The sequence below is a fragment of the Diceros bicornis genome, chromosome 17 (genome assembly GCF_020826845.1).
Source record: "Diceros bicornis minor isolate mBicDic1 chromosome 17, mDicBic1.mat.cur, whole genome shotgun sequence".
NCBI classification, from domain to species: Eukaryota; Metazoa; Chordata; class Mammalia; order Perissodactyla; family Rhinocerotidae; genus Diceros; species Diceros bicornis.
The window spans coordinates 37,530,774-37,552,533 of NC_080756.1; the positions used below are offsets into that span (position 1 = coordinate 37,530,774).

A 21,760-nucleotide genomic window follows, 5' to 3' on the forward strand; every position below is an offset into this window, starting at 1 on the left:
AAATGTTGGAGAGGATGTGGAGAAACAGGAACCCTCATACACAGCTGGTGGGAATGCAAATTGGTGCAGCCTCTATGGAAAACGGTATGGAGATTCCTCAAAGAATTAAAAATAGAGATGCCCTATGATCCAGCCATCCCACTACTGGGAATCTATCCAACGCACCTGAAATCAACAATCCAAAGAGGCTTATGCACCCCTATGTTCATTGCAGCATTATTCACCATAGCCAAGAAGTGGAAGAAACCTAAGTGTCCCTCGACAGACGATTGGATTAAGAAAATGTGGTATATATATACAATGGAATATTATTCAGCCATAAAAAAAGACAAAATCGTCCCATTTGCAACAACATGGATGGGCCTGGAGCGTATTATGTTAAGTGAAATAAGCCAGAAAGAGAAAGACAAACACTGTATGATCTCACTCATATGTGGAATATAAACCAACACATGGACAGAGAAAACTGGACTGTGGTTACCAGGGGCAGTGGGGGTGGGGGTGGGGGGTGAGGGGTGGGCACAAGAGGTGAAGGGAGTCATATATATGGGGATGGACAAACAAAAATGTACAACCCAAAATTTCACAATGTTAGAAACCATTAAAACATCAATAAAAAAAAATATTTCATTTTTATAGACATGTAGCAGTATTAAAACTATTTTTGCATATATTTTATTTTATTTTTATTTATTTATTTTTTTGTGAGGAGGACCAGCCCTGAGCTAACATCCAATGCCAATCCTCTTCTTTTTTGCTGAGGAAGACTGGCCCTGGGCTAACATCCATGCCCATCTTCCTCCACTTTATATGGGACGCCGCCACAGTATGGCCTAACAAGCGGTGCATCAGTGCGCACCCGGGATCTGAACCGGCGAACCCCAGGCCGCCGCAGCGGAATGTGCGCACCCAACCACTTGCGGCACCGGGCTGGCCCCTGCATATATTTTATTTTAATCCGTACAACAATGAAATAAGGTTTTGTTTAGCACCATTTTATTTTTTTTATTTATTTTTTTGTGAAGAAGATCGGCCCTGAGCTGACATCTGCCGATCCTCCCCTTTTTTTGCTGAGGAAGACTGGTCCTGGACTAACATCCATGCCCATCCTTCTCCACCCTATATGGGACGCCGCCACAGCATGGCTTGCCAAGCGATGCGACGGTTCGCACCCAGGATCCGAACCGGTGAACCCCAGGCGGCCGCAGCAGAACACGTGCACTTAACCGCTTGCACCACCGGGCCGGCCCCCGTTTAGCACCATTTTAAAGATGTGGACAATGGGAATGAGAGAATTATTTAAATCATATATACTTGTGACTGTCACTCTTACCTTTGAATAATTTATATGCTTATTTTTCTTACTTGTTTCCATACTTTGTCCTCAATGCACTGAGTCAAGGCTTTGCACATAGTAGGCAGTCATATTTGAATCAGTGAAAGACTGGATTCATGGAAGCAAATTTGGGTGCGTGTTAATAGCCTTTTTTTATGTTCTGGCCTTTGTTAAGTCTGGCAGTAAGAAAAAGAAAATCACCAAAGCTGAACGATTGAAGCAGCTACATGAGGAGGAAGAGAGACGACAAAAAGAGGAAGGTACAAAATACACAGTGATACTATTTTTATATGCAGGTGATACTAACAATAGTTGGTATTTCTGTAATCTAGTCAATATTTTTTTAAAGCATTTTCAGAATTACTTAATTTTTCAAGTTTAATCAGTTTTATAATAGATACCTACTATTTATAGGGTACCCAGAAAGTTCTGTTAGTACACACCAATCACTTTCAGATATATCTTGAAGTAGAGTTGCCAGATAAAATCCAGGATGACAAGTTAAATTTGAATTTCAGGTAAACAATGGATAATTCGGGATAATTCACCCCATGCGATATTTGGGACGTACTTAAACCAAAAAAAAAAAAGTCCACTGTTTATCTGAAATTCAAATTCAACTCAGCATCCTGTGTTTTTATTTGCTAATTCTGGCAGCCTTATCTTGAAATGTTTATATTTACTGATGAAATTAGGGGCATTGGCGCTGATTGTGCAGAGAGAATTCTGAAACTCAAATACGTGAAACCTGGGAAATATACACGAGCAAGACACACAGCAGCCTCTGTTCTTATAGTTTAATATTTATTTGCCAAATTTCAAGAGGACTTTCATTTGTTAAAAAGATGTCAATCAAAAATTAATAAAAGTATTGGTTATTTAAAATACCAAAAAGTGATTTAAAAAATCTGAATATTTCAAGTGGTTGTAGCTTTTAGCATTAAGAACATCTGTGGATTCAGGGCCGGCCCCATGGCTTAGTGGTTAAGTGCTCGCGCTCCACTGCTGGCGACCCGGGTTCAGATCTGGGGCGCGCACCGACGCACCGCTTCTCCGGCCATGCTGAGGCCGCGTCCCACATACGGCAACTGGACGGATGTGCAGCTATGACATACAACTATCTACTGGGGCTTTGGGGGGAAAAAATAAATAAATAAAATCTTCAAAAAAAAAAAAAAAAAGAACATCTGTGGATTCAGAGTTAAAAGTCTGTCCTCGGGTTCCATGTTGATTTTTTGTGTTCGACCATATAAATCCTTTTTAATTCTTTTTTGTGTGTGTGTCTGAGGAAGATTAGCCCTGAGCTAACATCCGTTGCCAGTCCTCCTCTTTTTTCTGAGGAAGATTGGCCCTGGGCTAACATCCGTGCCCATCTTCCTCTACTTTACATGGGATGCAGCCACAGCATGGCTTGGCCAGCGGTGCGTCAATCCTTGCCTGAGATCTGAACCTGCGAACCCAGGGGCCACCGAAGCACGCAAACTTAATGGCTATGCCACCAGGCCAGCCCCATATAAATCATTTTGAGGTAACTCGAAGAATACAATATCAGGATCTAGATCTTGGGGAATGTTTTATTATATTGGGTTAAACTCATATTCTTTAACATATATTTCATATTTTGTGTTTAATAGTGAAAGCAAGAGAAGATTAAGGTAATTGCTTCTGATGATGTAGATGTCACAAGGTTATAGAAATCTGAAGATTTTACCTCTCTGTAATTACCCATGATAGATCTGTCATTTTTTATTGGTTAAAATCATTACTGGATCGCTATAAACTTTTGGAGAAGAGACATATAATTGTGGGCCTATTTTTTTGGCTAGAAAGTTTGACAATCATGTTACTTTTTTGAAGGAAATCTAGCACTTGTCTTATTTCTAGCACATAATAAAGGTTGTGACTTCTACAAAATATTCTACCACAACACCTTGAAAATATTTGAAGTAACTTTAAGGTCTTAAAAATAGATTGATTTAGTCACTGAGAAAAAATTTTTTTGGTTCTTTAGAGGAAGCCCGTGTGAAATATGAAAAAGAAGAAATGGAAAGGCTTGAAATAAAGCGAATTGAGAAAGAAAAATGGCAACAACTTGAAGCAAAAGTAAATAAACATTAAAAATATTATTAATGAAGACAAACTATGTGGTTATCAGATCTGTTTGGCCATTTAATGTCATTCTCCCCCATAGCTACCAGTAATATTTAGGCTTATATGAATTGGTTTAACTCATTTAATCCTACCACAAAGTTGGTGACATTATTACCCACATTCCACAGATAAGGAAATTGAAGAATGGAGAAATTAAGCAGCTAATAAATTGCTGAGCCAGGACTTGGACATAAGTAGTCTTGCTTCAAGCCCATGCTTGTAACCATTAAGTTATCATTCTCAATCTGTTTTATTTTTTATTTATTTATTTATTTGTTTTTTGTGAGGAAGATCAGCCCTGTGCTAACATCTGCCAATCCTCCTCTTTTTTTTTTGCTGAGGAAGACTGGCCCTGGGCTAACATCCGTGCCCATCTTCCTCCACTTTACATGGGATGCCGCCACAGCATGGCTTGACAAGCGGGGCGTCGGTGCGCGCCTCGGATCTGAACCGGGGAACCCCAGGTCTCCGCAGGGGAACGCGCACACTTAACTGCTTGTGACACCGGGCCGGCCCCCCTCAATCTGTTTTATAGATAATTAAAAAGAACTGAAAAATATTCAAATTTTACCTCTCCTTTTTTAGTTTCACTTCTCTTTTTGCCAGAATTTTTCAGATCAGTAGTTCTGAAAGATTTTGATATCAGGACAAAACCTCATTACTGTTAAAAATTGAGGACCCCCAAGAGGATTTTGTTTATATAGGTTATATCTATCAATATTTACCATATTAGAAGTTAAATCTGGGAAGTTTTAAAACACTTATTATATAAGTAGACATTAAACATTGTTAAAAATAAACATTAATAAAAATAAGTAAATTCATTAACATATTTTTAAGAAATAAAATACCTATATATAATTATATATGTCATTATATATTATATATGTCATTATATATACATTATGTATATATATTATATAATTGTATAAATTTTATAATTTATGTATAAAATATATAAATACATAATACATATATAATATATTTTCTGTATTATATATTATATATAATATATGTATGTAATACATATATGTATAAATATAATTAAATATATATTTTATTATATAATAATTATATATTATTGAGATATAATTGACATGACATTATATTAGTTTCAGGTGCAACATGATGATTTAATATTTGTATATATTGTAAAATGATCACCACAATAAGTCTAGTTTACATCCCTTAACACACATTATATATTTTTTTAAATTAGGAAAATGAGTAGCATTGTTTATGTTTTAAAAATATCTTTAGTGTCTGACTTAACAGAAGACAACTGGATTCTCATATCTACTTCAATATTCCATCTGTTACAATGTGTTGTTTTGACTGAAGCATATGGAGAAAATCTGGCCGCACACAGATATATGGTTGGAAAAAGGAGGAATATTGAAATAGCCTTTCAGATAATTGTGGATATTCTTTGATACTATACCAAAGCTCAATAAGTGGTAGTTTCTTAATGTGGAATATGAAACCATATCAATGAACTTTTCATACTCTTACACTAAAACATTGATCTGTCTTACACTTTGAATAGATCTTGTGTTCATGTGTGATTTTGCAACGTCATGCATTGTTGCTTGGAAAAATTTGGTTCACTGAGTCATTTTCTTCCAAATGTTAACACATTTTTATTATTCATTATCAAAAAAGATCTTATGCATTAATATCATCTCCAATCAAATTAGAAACGTTTTTAAGGATTGGGAAACTGTCAGGCTCACAGTGGTAGATACAAATTTTCTAAAATTCAAATTTCTATTTGAGAGCTTGAATTTTATCATTGGCAACAAATATTTTGAGTTGTTTCTTGGAAGTGACATGCCCAATTCCTTCATTTTTGAGAGAATGTCTGCCCAAATACTGAAATAATTGCACAAATGTTTATTTCTCAAGACAGTATTGTCCCTTGATACGCAGCAGAAGTGCTTTATGCACACTTCCCATTTTATCATATAGAATATTAAAAAGACATCTACTCAAGGGTTGACATTTAATAAAATTAATAATTTTCACTTCTCTATCAGGTCATTCTTCTGTAAAACTGGCTGTTTACCAACCCTCCCCACAAAGAATATGACCACTAGTACAGTTTGTGCCTTCATTTGCTCTAAGGCCCCAGCAGTTTTTTTGTACCATCAGTGCAAATGTGTACACTGTGAAAAAGGCAGATAATGTCTTAGTATTATTTTGAAAATAGATTTGACTTCACAGATCCTGAGTCTTGGGGACCTACCAGGAGTCTGCAGATCACATTTTGCAAACCACTGTTTCAGATGAAACCTTTTGGAAATATCAGTTATGTTCAAACTAATTTTAGTATTCATTTTGAAACTATATACTTTGCCCAGTAAATTTTAGATGCTACTTGTGAAATGCAAAACTGAAATTAAAGAGCAGATCAGTGTATCTATCCCCCTGCAACAGGATCTAGAAAGGAGAAATGAAGAACTTGAAGAACTTTGTTTATTAGAGGGGTGTTTTCCTGAAGCAGAGAAATTGAAACGAGATATTAGATTACTTTCTCAGGTAAGACTGACTTTTTTTTGAGCTGATACTTTTGTACCACAAGAGGGAGTTATAGTCTGATGTCCTTTTTAATCCAAAGAAACTTTAAATTTGTCTGTAAAAAATATCTAATCTGACAAATCTCTCACATTGCTTGTAGCAAAGTAAATTCATATAGCTGTGTAGAAAACTATTTGTCAATAATAAGATCCTTGAAATTTTTATATCCTTTGACTCTGATTTAATTTTGGGGAATCTATACTGAGGAAATTATCCTAAATTAAAATATAAAAACCTTGAGTTTAAGGGAATCTAGTGTTGTTCAAAACAGTGTAACTTTGGAAACAAGATAGGTAATTATCAGGAGAAAAAGGAAAAACTGTAATAATATGGCAAAAGATGATTATGGTGTAATTTTAAGCAAAAAATTCTAAGTACAATATGATTACAAATGTAGAATTTCCATAGACTACAAAATAAATGGAAGGACTCCTACTAAAATGCCAATGGCAATTAACAGTTAGTAATAATTTGAGAAATAGAAATTAGCCCAAGTGTTGGCTCTCGTAAATATAAGAGCTATATGATTAGAGAGGAAAGCAAAACAAAACCAACTTACTATTTTAAAAATAAAAATATGACAATAAATAGAATTTCTATTGAATTATTGAGGTTTATAAATTATTTTGATGAAGAAGAATTTGGTTATTTTAGGGATATCTCAAGTAACTAAAGTTATAATATGGTTTTTGCCTAAATTGGGAAAACTAGGTTATGAGAACTCATACTTCAGAAAAGAAGTAATTTAATCTTTGGCTGAATTTTCATCAGTGTGAACCTTCAAACGTTTTATTTCACAGTGGAAACACTACATTCAATGTGATGGGAGTCCTGATCCTTCAATAGCCCAAGAAATTAATACCTTTATTAGCTTGTGGAAAGAGGAAACAAATGAGACTTTTGAGGAAGTGATTGCAAAGAGTAAACTAGTGCTAAAGGTAAGTACTTAAGTATTCTATAATTTTAAATTATTTAAATTGCAAATTATCTGATATTGACTCCAAAAATAGAAATAAATTAAACGTAGTATTTGGCAATTAATAACACTGCTGCTTCCTTGGCTAGGAAGAAAAATATTTGCTAATCTTTTTGTTTTCTTTTTAGTTTTACAATTCCTAAAAACCTCTTGCCATCTTAGATAAGGTCAACATAACCTAAATGTGAAACATTAACTATATGCGTGTCTAATTCAAGCCAAAAAAAAATGTTACATCCATTTATGTAGATAACTTGGAGGGAAAAGGGTATGATTTTATCATCAGCTGGAATTATCCACTATTCAGTGATCCAGTACACATGTTTTTTATTTTTTATTTTTTATTTATTTATTTTTTTAAATTTTTTGTTTATTGCAGTAACATTGGTTTATCACGTGTTTTTTAAGGTTAACTATGTGTCAGGCACCTACCCTTTTAGGCACTGGAAGTACAAAGATGAATAAGAATATCCTCCTACCTTCTATTTCTGCAAATAGAATGGATAGGCTAGCCTGAGGAGCTACCATTTTATAATGCACTTAAAAATGCTAGACAAAAAATTTTTTTAATGATATTTAAATCCATTGCCTAGCTCAAAAGAAAGTAAGGGAAAATCTTGGAGGCCATAAAAACAATTCAGAAAAACAGGCAAGTCTGAAGTCAGTGGCTTGCTAGAGAGTATCTATCTGTTTACCCCTGGTGGCTTAGCATTGGTTCAAAGGGCCATCAGGAGGCAAAGCCTAGGGTACATGCAAGGTGGCAAGTTGGATCAGAGACCCCAAATATGGCTGGGAGCCTCAAAAAGGTATTGTGGATAATAGGGAAAAAACCTACTCTGCAAAGGGAGATGATAAGAACTTGTTGGGCTCATCTTTAGCTTAGTGAAGGGAAAACAAAAATGTCTCTACTGAGAATTCTTAATCACGAATGAGTCAGAAATCAGATTGGAAGAATTTACCAGAAGACAGCACAGAGAGATAAAGAGATGGAAAGTATGAAAGAGTGGTTAACAGACATGTATGATAGAGCAAAGAGGGCTAAAAATATATTGGAAAACAGTACTAGAAGGAGATGTAGAAGAATGAGGGAGAGACAATATTCAAAGAGATAATGGCTGACAATTTTCCAGAATTGAGGAAAGATATGGACCCTCAGATTCCAGAAACCCAACAGATCCCAAGTTAGGATAAAGAGAAAGAAATCCACACTTAGACATACCTACATAATAGTAGAAACTAGAAGGAATTCACTCCTCTTGGTCCTATTATCCTCTAATGCTTTTTGTTCCATTTCCTCACCACATTTTGTGCTTCTCGCCACTGTGGTTTCCTCCTTCTTCATGTAGCTATAAGATGGAGTAACTCTAGACTCTGTTAAGCTCATAACATGCATTGCCTAAGTTAACTCAAACAGCAAGTTTATGAGATTCATTTTACATATGAAGAAACATAGATTGTGCCTTGCTTACAGTCCCCTATGAGACCTTAGATGGGCCATACTCTGACTTTCCAAAGGCTCCAAAGAGCCTCCCATACCCTGTGAGGTATTTGGACACCAGTGGATTCGTCATACAGTGTTCTTGCCATTGCACATCCTCTCTACCAGGAAGGCTGCCATGCCACGATGCTGGTCCTGGAATCTGGTGCTCTGTAGTTAGCAAGGAGGCAGCAGGAAGTAGCACTCGAGTTCACCAGTGGTGAGCTGAAAGTGACATCTTCCTGTTACGAATGTGGGATACAGAAGTAATAAATAGTAGGGAAGATGAGAAAAGGGTAATAAAAACAAAACAGGAGACCAAAGAGGAGAGTAATTATAGCAATAGGAAACTAAAGCAGGAAGCCTCAAGAGGAACAGAAGGAATTGCATAGCAGTGACCCCATGGTAAACACCAAGTTCCAAATTGTCAAATTTATTTATTTGACAAACTCTTATGTAATGCTTATTATGCCAAGCTTTAGAAATAGTAACTTGCTGAATCCTCATAATAAATCTATGAGGTAGGCACCATTCTCCACATGTTACAAATGAAGAAGTCAAGGCACAGAGATGTTAAATGACTTGCCCAAGTTCGTGCTGCTAGTAAGAGGCGGCTAAGATTGAAGCCCAGCATTCTGGCTTCAGTGCATACTACCCTACACTACTATGCTGCCTCTCTTAATGGAGAAATTTTCTATACATTATCTGTGTCAGTGCTCGAAACTCAATTGTGCCACTTATTAGTTGTTCCTTGATCATGCTGTGCCTCAGTTTCTCCCAACACTTAAATATCTCTCCACGCTCTTCTTGCTTGCATGGTTTCTGAGAAGTTGGATGTAATTCTTAACTTTGTTCCTCTAAAGGTAAAGTGTTTTTTTCCTCTGGTTTCAGTCAGGATTTTTTCTTTATTTTTGATTTTCTGTAGTTTGAAAATGATATGCCTAAGTGTAGTTTTTTTTGGCATTTATCCTGCTTAGTGTTGTCTGAGCTTCCTAGATCTGTGGTTTGGTGTTTGACATTCATTTGGGGAAATTCTCAGTCATTATTATTTCAAATATTTCTTCTGTTCCTTTCTCTCTTTCTTCTGCTTCTGGTATGCCTGTTAATGTGTATGTTATACCTTTTGGTAGTGGTCCCCACAGTCCTTGGATATTCTGGGGTTTTTTTTTCAGTCTTTGTTCTCTTTGCTTTTTGGTTTTTATCCTCTAGCTCAGAGATTCTTTCCTCGGCTGAGTCCCATCTGCTAATAAGCCCATCAAAGGCATTCTTCATTTCTGTTACGGTGTTTTTGATCTCTAGCATTTCTTTTCGAAGAAAAGAAATTTCCTTCCTTCCTTCCTTCCTTCCTTCCTTCCTTCCTTCCTTCCTTCCTTCCTTCCTTAGGATTTCCATCTCTCTGCTTACATTGCCCATCTGTTCTTGCATGCTGTCTACTTTATCCATTAGATATCCATTAGCATATTAATCATAGGTGTTTCAAATTCCTGGGCTGATAATTCCAACATCCTTTCCATGTCTGGTTCTGATGCTTGCTCTCTCTTCACATTGTGTTTTTTGCCTTTTGGTATGCCTTATGATTTTTTCTTGTTAGCCAGACATGGTGTACTGGGTAAAAGGAACTGCTGTAGATAGGCCTTTAGTAATGTGGTTGTGAGCTAGGGAAGAGTTCTGTAGTCCTGTGATTAGGTCTCAGTCTTTTAGTGAGCCTGTGCCTCTGGACTGTGAACTTCACAGGGTTTTTAATTTTTCTTATGCCCTCTTAGGTGGGAGGGGATGGAGTTGCATATTTCCTTTCCCACAGGTGAGTTAGGCTCTGGTAAAACTCCAGCAGGTTAGGCTCTAGTTAGTTAGTTTCCCCTGAGATCGGGCCTTGTTAAGAAGAACAGAATGCTCTAGCATATTTTAAAACAGTTCCTTTACCCCTCCCTCTGCTGGAAGCACAAGGGCATTTTTCTCCCATATTTATTGTGGGGCCCTGGTCAAGCTCCTGGAGGTAAATCTCACAATATTGTGGGCTCTCCCCCTCCCATGACTGCGTCCTCCTGGAGATTTTAACTCACAGCATTGTCCTCGCTGAGCCTCCAGCAATTCGTCATTTATAGTTCAGATTTTCCTGCCCGGTGCTGGTTCCTGCGGTGGCTCCTGCTCCTGAGTCTGCTCCCGAAAGCTGACTCCCTGTACTCACCTGCGGGTCTCTCCAATCTCGGGGGTAGGGGTTTGCCCTGTGTCCTCCCCTTTCTGAATCAAAAAAGAGTTGTTGATTTTTCAGTCTCTTCAACTTTTTGCATGTTGTTAGGATGGAGTGGCATCTTCCGAGCTCCTTGCAGGTGGGACGGATGTGCCTCAGTTTCCTTATCTATAAAATAGGCACAATAACAGTATCTACCTCATAGAGTTATGATGAGGATTGAATGAATTAAAACATGTAAAGCATTTAGAACAGTTCCTGGCACGTATTAAGCATTCCGTAAATAGTTAGTAATTCTCCTTATTCTCCTCCTCATTGTTGTTACTCCTGTTGTTCCACAGTCTTAGGTAATGACAAGCTGTGCCTAGTCTATCAACTTGCTAATGAAAGCTCTGTTACACATAGTCGAGAATTCTTATCATGGAGTTTTTGGAGGAAATATTTTATTTTTCTATGATCTTAAATAATAGAATAAATACAGGAAGGGATCTCTATATGTTTTACTGACACTAAGATGTGTTCCTCAATTCAGAAGTGATAGAACATCCCCCTTTTCGCTTTTTCCTTGACTATTTGTCAGAAGATTAATTTACTTTTATAGTAAATGTTTACTTTATGTTTTTACTTTATACCTTTACTTTCTAGTTAATTGACAAATTGAAATTAATTTTATTGGAAACTCCACCATATGATTTGCAAGATAAAAATGTAATACAGTATCAAGGATCAATTCTAGAACTGCAGGAGCTCCTTCATCATAAGTTTAACATAGCCACAGAAGTACTTCTCAGAGTAAGTGTGATATTTTGCTTATATGTTGTTATTAACTTTTATGAGAATTAAAATTTTATGGTATGTAATAAAAAAAATCCAGTATCTTTTTTTTTTTAAGTAAAAGGTTGTGGAAAAGTCAGTAGAATAATTTAAGGCACATGTGTTTATCCAGATTTAAGAACTAAATATTTTATTTTTAACTAAATAAAACATTATTCTTATAGCTGGTCTAGTTTTTTTCTTATACTTGCTAAGGTTTACTAGGATCACTATGGAAACAAATTCATAAAACATTATATATTAGATATTCACTCTAAATAAATTAATGGACACAAGTTACAATTACTGGTAGTCACTCTATTTTTCCAAAATATTTTAGCACTAATGATAATATCCAAATAATAGTAAAACCATTATACCTAAGAAAATTAATAATAATTCCATAATATCTTCTAATATCCAGTCCATATTTAAATTTTCCCTAATATGCCATGAATATCTTCTATAGCTTTTTTGTTTTATTTTGTTTTTTAGATCAGAAAACAATCTAAGGTCACATTGCTTTTGGCTATGTTGTCTCTTGGTTTCTTTTGGTCTAGAGCACAGTCGTCTGTATAGCCTTGGTAGACTATGTTCTAATTACAAAAAAACTGCAAAGAAGGCTTAAACTTCACTAAGTTTATTGTTAGCAGTAATATTCATATTATAATTTTGCAACTATTTTATTCATAGTGTAAGAAAATGCATTATAATTATTAGTAATCAAAATTTTTATTTTAAGAGAAAAAAGATACAGTATATAAAAGAAAAGAAGATTAGAAAAACAAATACTGTAATGTTAAATTTGAAATGGAAATATCAGTATGAACTAGATTTCTTTTTATTCCATAAAAAGGAACCAGGTCTAATTGGGGTAAATGGCTGATTCCAGGTCTGGGGCAGGAAAAGTAAAAGATGAAGTTGAGTTATTAAAAGATGAGGTTGAGTTATCTTGTGCTAGAAAGCAAATAAATGCTGAAAGACTAATGGAGTCATATCCAAAGGGACAGGACTAGGTTAAAGAGGCTCCCACTGGTCAAATTTGGGATAATTTGAATATCAGAAAGAATAATGACTATAATTGATTATAACACACTGAATAAATAAAAATCCATGAGTCCATTGTGATACTCCAAAAAGGAAGGGAGAGTGTGGGATGGGGGGTGGGGAGAACAGTTCTTCACAGAAGAATGTCATCTGATAAATGTAGAAGGAATGGTCAGTCAGAAAAATCACCATATTTCAATCCCCAGTGTAATAATTGATAAGGATCATCATGGCTACCTAAATAATTAGGTGAAAAGTTGTTGAGGAACACATTATTCTCACAGTGCCAAAGTATTAGACCACAGATCACTTACTGATGGGAAAAATGTACTTTGCAATGGGGAGATGTGGGTAGTTACCACCTTAACCAAGGGATCAAGTCCACATTGTTAATAGTGGGACATCATATGCCTCCAGAAAGGATGCAATATGAAGAATACAACATAACTTATGCCTTTTTGCTGAACATGATTGATTTGAATCTAATTAAACCTATCTAGACCTAACTTCCAGTGTACAAAAAATAAAGGAGATAGAGGAGCAAGTTAAACAATATGATGAGGAAACAAACAGATAAATCTACAATGTGGAACAGTTCTACAAGACAACTATCTTAGATACTTCAAAAGATAATGTCACAGAACAAAAAATGTGGGGGAACAATCACTTAAAAAATGGCAATAAATTCAATCCCCAATACTTTCAAATTTTTACATTATAGCAACCAAAATGCATATTGATTTATTTAAGCCCATTAAGAGAGCTAATTTCTTGAGCAATAGGCATCAAGCTATGTTAGTGTTCATTAAAAAATTCTTGAGAACGTCTTTAACCTGTATATTTAATGTTGGATATCAAGTATTGGAGTAGTAAACACGTGACTCATCTGGATTCCATAAACTGGATGTTTTGTTTTCTAAACTTGATATGTTCAGAAATAGGCTAACTTTTGCAGTAGCATAATCTACATTTTAATAAAGTACAGGTAAAGAAGCATGTGTATAGTTAAAATGAAAAGTCATGATAATGTTAAAATTGAAAAGGGTAGCATAATAGTAATAGATAAGTGCTACCTGGGAATATAGGAGCAACTTTAATCCTTAGACACCTTAAGAGAAACTGAGTAGAAAAGGGGAAGCACATTTAATTAAGTAAATATGTTTGTATCATTTAGAGAATTTTTTAAAACAATTCTTTGTTATTTTGGTTGAACCTTATTTTTACCCAAATTACTCTCTTAAGTAATGAAAGGAATCCATCACCTGAGTGGTGAAATAACTTATCCCATTTGCATAATTTATGAGGCCTCTAATCTTTTATAATGTTTCATTTTTCCCTTACAGCAAGCTAGTACTTTAGCAGATCTGGACAGTGGAAATATGGAAAAAGTCATTCAAGATGAAAATGTTACTCTATATGTGTGGGCAAACCTCAAGAAGAATCCAAGGTATACCCATGGGCGTTACTGTAGGTCAAAAGACATCCGAGTCACGTCATGATGACCAGGCAGATGCCTGTTGCATAACAGCAGGGCGTACTTGGGAAAACCCATGTCAGGAAATCAGCCAACTGGGGTTTGAATCACAGACCTGCCATTTACCTTTGGCAAGTTACTTAGCTTTGTTAAGCTTCAGTATATCAACAGTAAAATGATGAGTATAGTACTTGACTTAATAAGATTGGGTTGAGGATTAAGTATTAATGCATGTGAAGGTCATAGCATAGTGTCTAGTACAAATATATGCTGAATAAATATCAGGTCTTCCCCTTCTCTTTACCCACTTAACCTCCCTCTTCCCCCCAAAAATAGAAGTGGTAGGTGCTTTCTACATAGCAATATGAAGCTTAAAAAGAAAATTATATTTGTGAACTGTCAAAAATAATACTTTCCTTTCATATTTATTATTTTTTAGATATTTAAGTGTTGTTTACCCAATTAATTTCAACAAAATAATATCTTTCTGAGGAATGATAGTGAGAGTGATAAGTTCATGATCAATTGGTTGCTGCTTGATCTTAAACATTTCAAATTCATCGAGTTAGTATGGCAGTGAGTTATAGGAAAAAATTACCAGAATAAAAGTTAGGAGGCCTAGGTTCTTGCCCCAGCTTTGAAAAGACTAGTCATACGACAATGGAAAAAATTGGGCTTTATTTTTGATATTTAGTAAAAGAAATGAACAAAATATTCTCCAAGTTCCATTTGCTATAAAATACTCTGGTTTAAATCTAATCAGAGACAATATATTAATATAACTTTTTTCGTTGTAAAATATGTTACATACAGAATAGTGAAGGAAATTAATCTGTATAATTTTAAAAGAATAAACGTAAAATGAATAGCCTTATATTAACTACCCAGGATTATGAAGAGAATTAGGTGGTATCTTTTACTAAGGTCAGGAATAGTGGAGGGAGAACAAGTTTTGTTTTATTTTGCTGGTGATGGTCGGGGGGGTTGGAGGGACGATGAGTTCAGTGTTGGACTTGTTGGGTTTAAAGTGCCTATGAAATGTGAAAGTGCAGCTGTCTGAAAGCGTTGAGAGAAATCTGAGTTGGAGATATATTTTTTGGAGTCATTAGCATATAGATCAATAGTTTTTAACTACTGGGGAGTCATAGACTTATGAACTTTATGTTATTACTTATGCTAACACATATGTAAGGGCATTTTTGGACCTCTTCAAGTCCGTTCAGGGATGCTTCTTCCCCCTACGCCACTCCAGGAAACATAGAATTAAAACTCCTGATAATATAAATAATAATCAAAGCCATAGAAATAATAATATCCAAGGGTATTATGAATGTAAGGGAGAAAAAAGGGGGCCTAGGATGGAGAGGTGAGTAATATCGACATTTAAGGAGTGGTTAGGAAGAAGGCCATAGAAGGGAAGCAGAGAAGCCGCTGCCAGGGATGGAAGAGAAGAGTGTGGGGTCATGGATCCCAAGAGAGTGTTTTCAGAAGGGTAACATCAGCAACTGGGGCCAAATGCTGCAAAGAAAGCAAGTATGGGTTTGGACTCAAAACTGGCAAAACTAAAGTGGAGAGAAATGCTGCTTAAATATAAATTTGCAGCACACTTAGAGTTTCCTCGGGCCTCATCCTTTTTTTTGTTAAAATTAATTATTAACAGGCACAGAAGTGTCCGATTCTCTGAAACACAAGTTGGATTTGAAATTCCAAGGATATTAGCAACAAGTGACATTGCTCTACGACTCCTGCATACTCGCTATGATCATGTCACGCCACTGCATCCTGTTCCAACAGCTTTACAAGAACGTACTTCCACAATAACTAACATTGCTGGAGAGGAAGATAAGAATTTAGAAGCAGCAATCAGTGAAGAGTTCCAAGATGAGTGTAAACAACAAGAAAATGAATCTAACTCAGTTCATGAGGAAGAAATACAAGTTGAGCCACAAGGTGATACTGAAGTACCAATGGTAGGCCACATTTAAATGCATATGTTTTTTCTTCATGCAACAAGTGTTATTAGATTCCCTTGAAGCATTCTCAAGATTTTTTCCTAAAGAACTAGAAATTGTCTGAAAGCCACTTGCTTGCCAATGGGTTAATTTTGAATGTGTATTTTTTTATTCTTGCTTTCTATTAGTAGTTAGTATTCATAGTTGAGCCTGTTGCTTCAACATGCTGAAGTTCAGCACAGGAATTGCTTGTTTTTATTTTAGTTACACTCCTGAAAAGCTTTGAAGCAATTTAATTTTTGCGTATTTATTGTATTTCAAACTCATTTAAAGGAACTTGCCATTAAATGGAAACTCCCAGTAAGTACTTTCACAAACTGAGGGATTATCTTACATTACTCTGATACTTTCTCAGCTTTTGGTTTTGTAAGAAAGAATTTTATGAAGTAAAAATTGATTTTCTTAAACTATTGTACTCCTCTCTTAAAACTTGACATCTTTAGATATAACAACATATTATTTGAACAATTTAATAATCAAATTCCTTTAGTTGGTTTCTATTCTTTTTTCTTTCTATCTCCAGGATTTTCAAGTTACTTACTTATTATGTTAGAGTAAATTGTCTCTTTAGAATTTAGTGTTATTTTCTCAGAACTAAGCAGATTTTTTGTTTGGCCATAGACAATTTGCATTTTAGGAAGGACCAGAAATAGCAGGTTTTCCCTCAAGTGCCTAAGATATGAAATGTAATAGTTTATTTTCTTTAAACACAGGTAAGGGTTAAGAATTAGATTGAATACAAATTTAAATCAGAATAGGAATTATTAGATATTCTAAGAACATATTTAATTGAAAAATTCCATTTTAAATATTACACCAGAATCAAAAATTATAGATTATATGGCAATATACAAAAAGATATGACATGACAGTCAGTGCAAAGAATAGTATTTAGAATATGATTACAACCATGTAAAAGTCAAAAAGACATAAGGGGAAGAGAACTCAGAAACCTGAATACAGCTGATATTTTACAGAGGTGGGAAATAGGCAATTTGTTTTTCTTTAAAAATTTGTCACTTTTTTAAAAATGTTCTTTGAGCAATCCAATAGCTTATTTAAAATAAAAAATTTCATTTTACCTCTCAGGTAGCATGGTTGCTTGACTAGAATTCAACAATATTTCCAGTTCTCTTCCCTTTCCTGAACATAAGGGATGATTACACGCCTCATTCCCTTGAAGTTAGGTGTGACTGTGACTTGCTTTAGCTAATAAGATCTGAGTGGAAGGGACATACTGATTTCCAGGGGGCAAAAAATAATGAGTAAGTGGGCCCTGGACTTAACATCATTTAAATATGTAGTAAAAACTAAAATGAAAATACATTAACTTAAAATGAAATTTGGCAGGATTTGTGATTGAAAATTCATGAAAACAAAGAATAAATAAAAAGATATCAAAATTCTTATATGAAAACAGTATATAAAATGTTTGGTCTTGATCTGATAAAAATATTAGATAATTTCTCTCCCTCAAGTTCCTTGTTCATAATTAATATTTTATGAAAACCCATCAACATTTTACCCAAGAATTTCACATTATTTATTTGAAAATTGTGAATAAGAATTAGAAAACATATAATTTGAAGTATTACTTGAATTTACATGGTTTATGCAATTCTTTCTTAGGCACATCTCTCAGTTAAAGCACCCTCATGCAGTGATGAGTTATTATAGTTCCATTAATTTTGGAAATAGTTTTATATTACAAATATAAGCGTATGAATTAACTGTAATACTAAACAGTGCAGTTATATATTTTTCTCAAGGCCTGTCATCTACTACAGTAAGGAGTCATTTCCTTTACTCTCTACCAGTGAGCTGGAAGGTACCAAATTAAGCTTTCCTCATTTGAATGGCCCTTACCAATGTGTTTAACTACATCTGGTTTTTCTGTTATTATTTAATGTTTTATTGAACAGTTTTGAACAACTTATAATGATGACTACAGGTATGCCAATGCAAATGTTGATAATGCCACAAAAGTACACCAAGGAAAAGCATTGGTGTAATGGTAAAATGCATGTTTTATGGAATATTGAGAGTGTCCTCAAATAAGTAGTCTAGGAAACTCAGAGTAAAGATCAGCAGACAATTAGTGATATGAAGTAGTTATACTCCATGAAACTTCTCCACAGCCTGAGAAGCTTGATCAAGAATTGTGTGAATGGTAGATTGAGGAACCTAGCTGGAGGAACTTTATGTTATCAGGGGATTTAAAAAGAGAAAATTGCCTAGGAGATGAAAATAACATTTAATTCAGTTAGCACTCCTGTTTCCAGAACCAACCCTCTCATCACACCAAACGTATATGTGTGTAGATGCTTATGCTTATGTGTATGTGCTCTCTCATCCTTCCAAAACCCATAGCATTCTGAAAAAGTTAATATGCATAATGCTGGAGTATTTATGATTTCCACAGAAGCAGAAGAATCCCATAGTAGTGGTTAAGTGTACCAAGGCAGGAAGGAAAAGCTGTCTCCTGTGCTGAAGGAGGATTGTTGTGGGGAGGAAGGGCAGTACGTGCATAGAGTGAAGAATCCCCAACTCAAAACCACTTGACCCGGCCGACCCCGTGGCTTAGCGGTTCAGTGCGTGCGCTCCGCTGCTGGCGGCCTGGGTTCGGATCCTGGGCGCGCACCGATGCACCGCTTCTCTGGCCATGCTAAGGCGGCGTCCCACATGCAGTAACTAGAAGGATGTACAGCTATGACATACAGCTATCTGCTGGGGCTTTGGGGAAGAAAAAGAGGAGGACTGGCCATAGATGTTAGCTCAGAGCCGGTCTTCCTCAGCAAAAAGAGGAGGATTGGCATGGATGTTAGCTCAGGGCTGATCTTCCTCGGGGTGGGGGGGGGGAACACTTGCCCTGCTAAGCTGGGTAGGAAAGGAGAGAGAGCAGACATAAACAATTGTCAACTGGGCCTACACTTGCCACTAATTCTGAACAGTGTCAACCACCTTTTGTAAGTGAGAGTTACCGGCAGGGGGGCAAAAATCACCAGATTTATAAAGAGAATCAGCAACTCAAAAGAGGGGACAAAGATAACTCAATGGAATTTATGGCGGGGAGTGGGGGGGTTGGTGGGGAGTAATATGGTGGAAAGAAGTAGGAGGTCCAAGGTCTGTATAAAAGAAGTTCCAGAAATTGAGAAGGAAAAGGATGAGTTTAATATAATAATTGGCACTGGGACAGCTGGCTAAGATTTGAAATAAAATAAATTTCTATTCATACTTCACTCTACAGACTTAAAAAATAACAGATTAAAGGTTTAAATATAAAAACAAACTAATCAAAACTCATAAAATAATAAAAGTATTTGAAGAGAACATAAGGAAGTTATTTTATCTTTACTGAGAAGGTCTTTCTTACTTATCAGTGCATCAAAACCAAAACCATAAACCATTTGCGTAGCCAAATAACCTCACTATAATATACAATGAAAGACAATGAACTGAGAAAAATATTTAAACTTATGTATAAAACAAAGGGTTAATATCCTAAAATAAAGAACTCATACAAATTGCTAAGAAGAGAATTTCCTAATATAAAATTAGGCAAAGGACTGAGTAGACAGATACGAAGAGAAATGCAACTAGCCAATAAATATCTGAAAAGATACTCAACCAAATAAGTAATCAAATTAGAGCCAACATTATATCATTTCTTCTTATCAGATTGAACATGACAGGGAGCAGGCATTTTCACATACTGTGGATAGAAGTGTAAATTCGTACGATCTTTCTGAAGGGCAATTTGGCACTATGTAAATGTACTATTATTAGTGATTTTAATTTTAGTAATTTATTATTATGAAATAATAAGACAAATAAAAATGAATATACTATGATGTTCATTGAAGTATTTTTTATAGTAGCAAATATAGTCCACAGATTAATTATAAAATATTCATCAGCCGAGGGGCCGGCCCGGTGGCGCAAGCGGTTAAGTGCGCGCGCTCCGCTGGGGCGGCCCGGGGTTCGCTGGTTCGGATCCCGGGCGCGCACCCACGCACTGCTTGGTAAGCCATGCTGTGGTGGCGTCCCATATAAAGTGGAGGAAGATGGGCACTGATGTTAGCCCAGGGCCGTCTTCCTCAGCAAAAAAAAAAAGAGGAGGATTGGCGGATGTTAGCTCAGGGCTGATCTCCTCACAAAAAAAAAAAAAAAAAATATTCATCAGCCGAATATTAGTAGCCATTCAACATGATATAGATTTTATATACTTTTTTAATTTTTGAATTTTTAATTGAGATATTATTGACATATAATATTATATTAGTTTCAAGTGTACAATAAAATCATTTGATATTTGTATAAACTGTGAAATGATCACCACAATAAGTTTAGTTAACATCCATCACCACACGTAGTTAGAAAATTTTTTTCTTGTGATGAGAACTTTTAAGATCTACTGTCTTAGCAACTTTCAAATGTACAATAATATACAATACAGTATTATTAACTGTAGGGACCATGCTGTACATTACATTCCCAGGACTTATTTATTTTATAACTGGAAGTTTGTACGTTTTGGCCCCCTTCACCCATTTCACTCAACCCCTACCTCTGGCAACCACCAGTCTGTTCTCTGTATCTATGAGTTTGATTTTTTTTTTTTTTTTTTGGTTCCACATATAAGTGAGATCATACAGTATTTGTCTTTCTCTGTCTGACATATTTCACTTAGCATAATGCCCTCAAGGTCCATCCGTGTTGTCACAAAGGGCAAGATTTCCTTCTTTTATATGGCTGAATAATATTCCATTGTGTGTGCCACATTTTCTTTATCCATTCATCCACCAATGGACTGTTAGGTTGCTTCCCAGTTTTGGCTGTTGTAAATGATGCTGCAATGAACACGGGGTGGGTATATTTTTTTAAATTAGTGTTTTCATTTCCTTCAGATAAATACTCAAAAGTGGAATTGCTGGATCGTATGCTAGTTCTTATTTTTAATTTTTTTCAGGAAACTTCATACTGTTTTTCATGGTGGCTCCGCCAGTTTACATTCCCACCAACAGTGCACAGGGTTCCCTTTTCTCCACATCCTCACCAACACTTGTTATTTCTTGTCTTTTTGATAATAGCTATTCTAACAGATGTGAGGTGATATCTCATTGTGGTTTTGATTTGCATTTCCCTGATGGTTAGTGATGTTGAGCACCTTTTCATGTACTTGTTGGCCATCTGTATGTCTTCTTTGGAAAAATGTCTCTTCAGATCCTCTGCGCATCTGCTAATTGGATTGTTTGTTTTTTTGGTATTGAGTTATATGAGTTCTTTATATATTTTGGATATTAACCCCTTATCAGATATTTGATTTGCAAATGTTTTATCCCATTTGGTAGTTTGCCTTTTCATTTTTTTGATTATTTCTTCTGTGCAGAAGCTTTTTAGTTTGATGTAGTCCACTTGTTTATTTCTGCTTCTGTTGCCTTTGCTTTTGGTGTCAAATCCAAAAAATTATCACTAAGATCGATGTCAAGGAGTTTACCACCTATGTTTTTTTCTGAGAGTTTTATGTTTTCAGGTGTCATGGTCAAGTCTTTAATCCATTTTGAGTTAATTTTTGTGTATGGCATAAGATAGTGGTCCAGTTTCATTCTTTCGCACGTGGCTGTCCAGTTTTCCGAGCACCAATTACTGAAGAGATTGTCCTTCCCCATTGTATATTTTTGGCTTCTTTGTCATAAATTACTTGACCAT

At 35.5% G+C, this 21,760-nt stretch overlaps 1 protein-coding gene across 1 annotated transcript in view; it reads left to right on the top strand.

Moving 5' to 3' along the window:
- Window positions 1-1,516: 1,516 nt before the first annotated feature.
- The window catches only part of DNAI7 (dynein axonemal intermediate chain 7), a 51,415-nt gene continuing 31,171 nt past the window's right edge, over window positions 1,517-21,760 (top strand). The window contains exons 1-7 of the mRNA XM_058558640.1: window positions 1,517-1,596; window positions 3,348-3,439; window positions 5,924-6,025; window positions 6,865-7,002; window positions 11,351-11,497; window positions 13,909-14,012; window positions 15,700-16,009. Of these exons, the coding sequence (XP_058414623.1) occupies window positions 3,380-3,439; window positions 5,924-6,025; window positions 6,865-7,002; window positions 11,351-11,497; window positions 13,909-14,012; window positions 15,700-16,009 (861 nt within the window). The 5' untranslated portion in view covers window positions 1,517-1,596; window positions 3,348-3,379. The remainder of the gene's footprint in view (window positions 1,597-3,347; window positions 3,440-5,923; window positions 6,026-6,864; window positions 7,003-11,350; window positions 11,498-13,908; window positions 14,013-15,699; window positions 16,010-21,760) is intronic.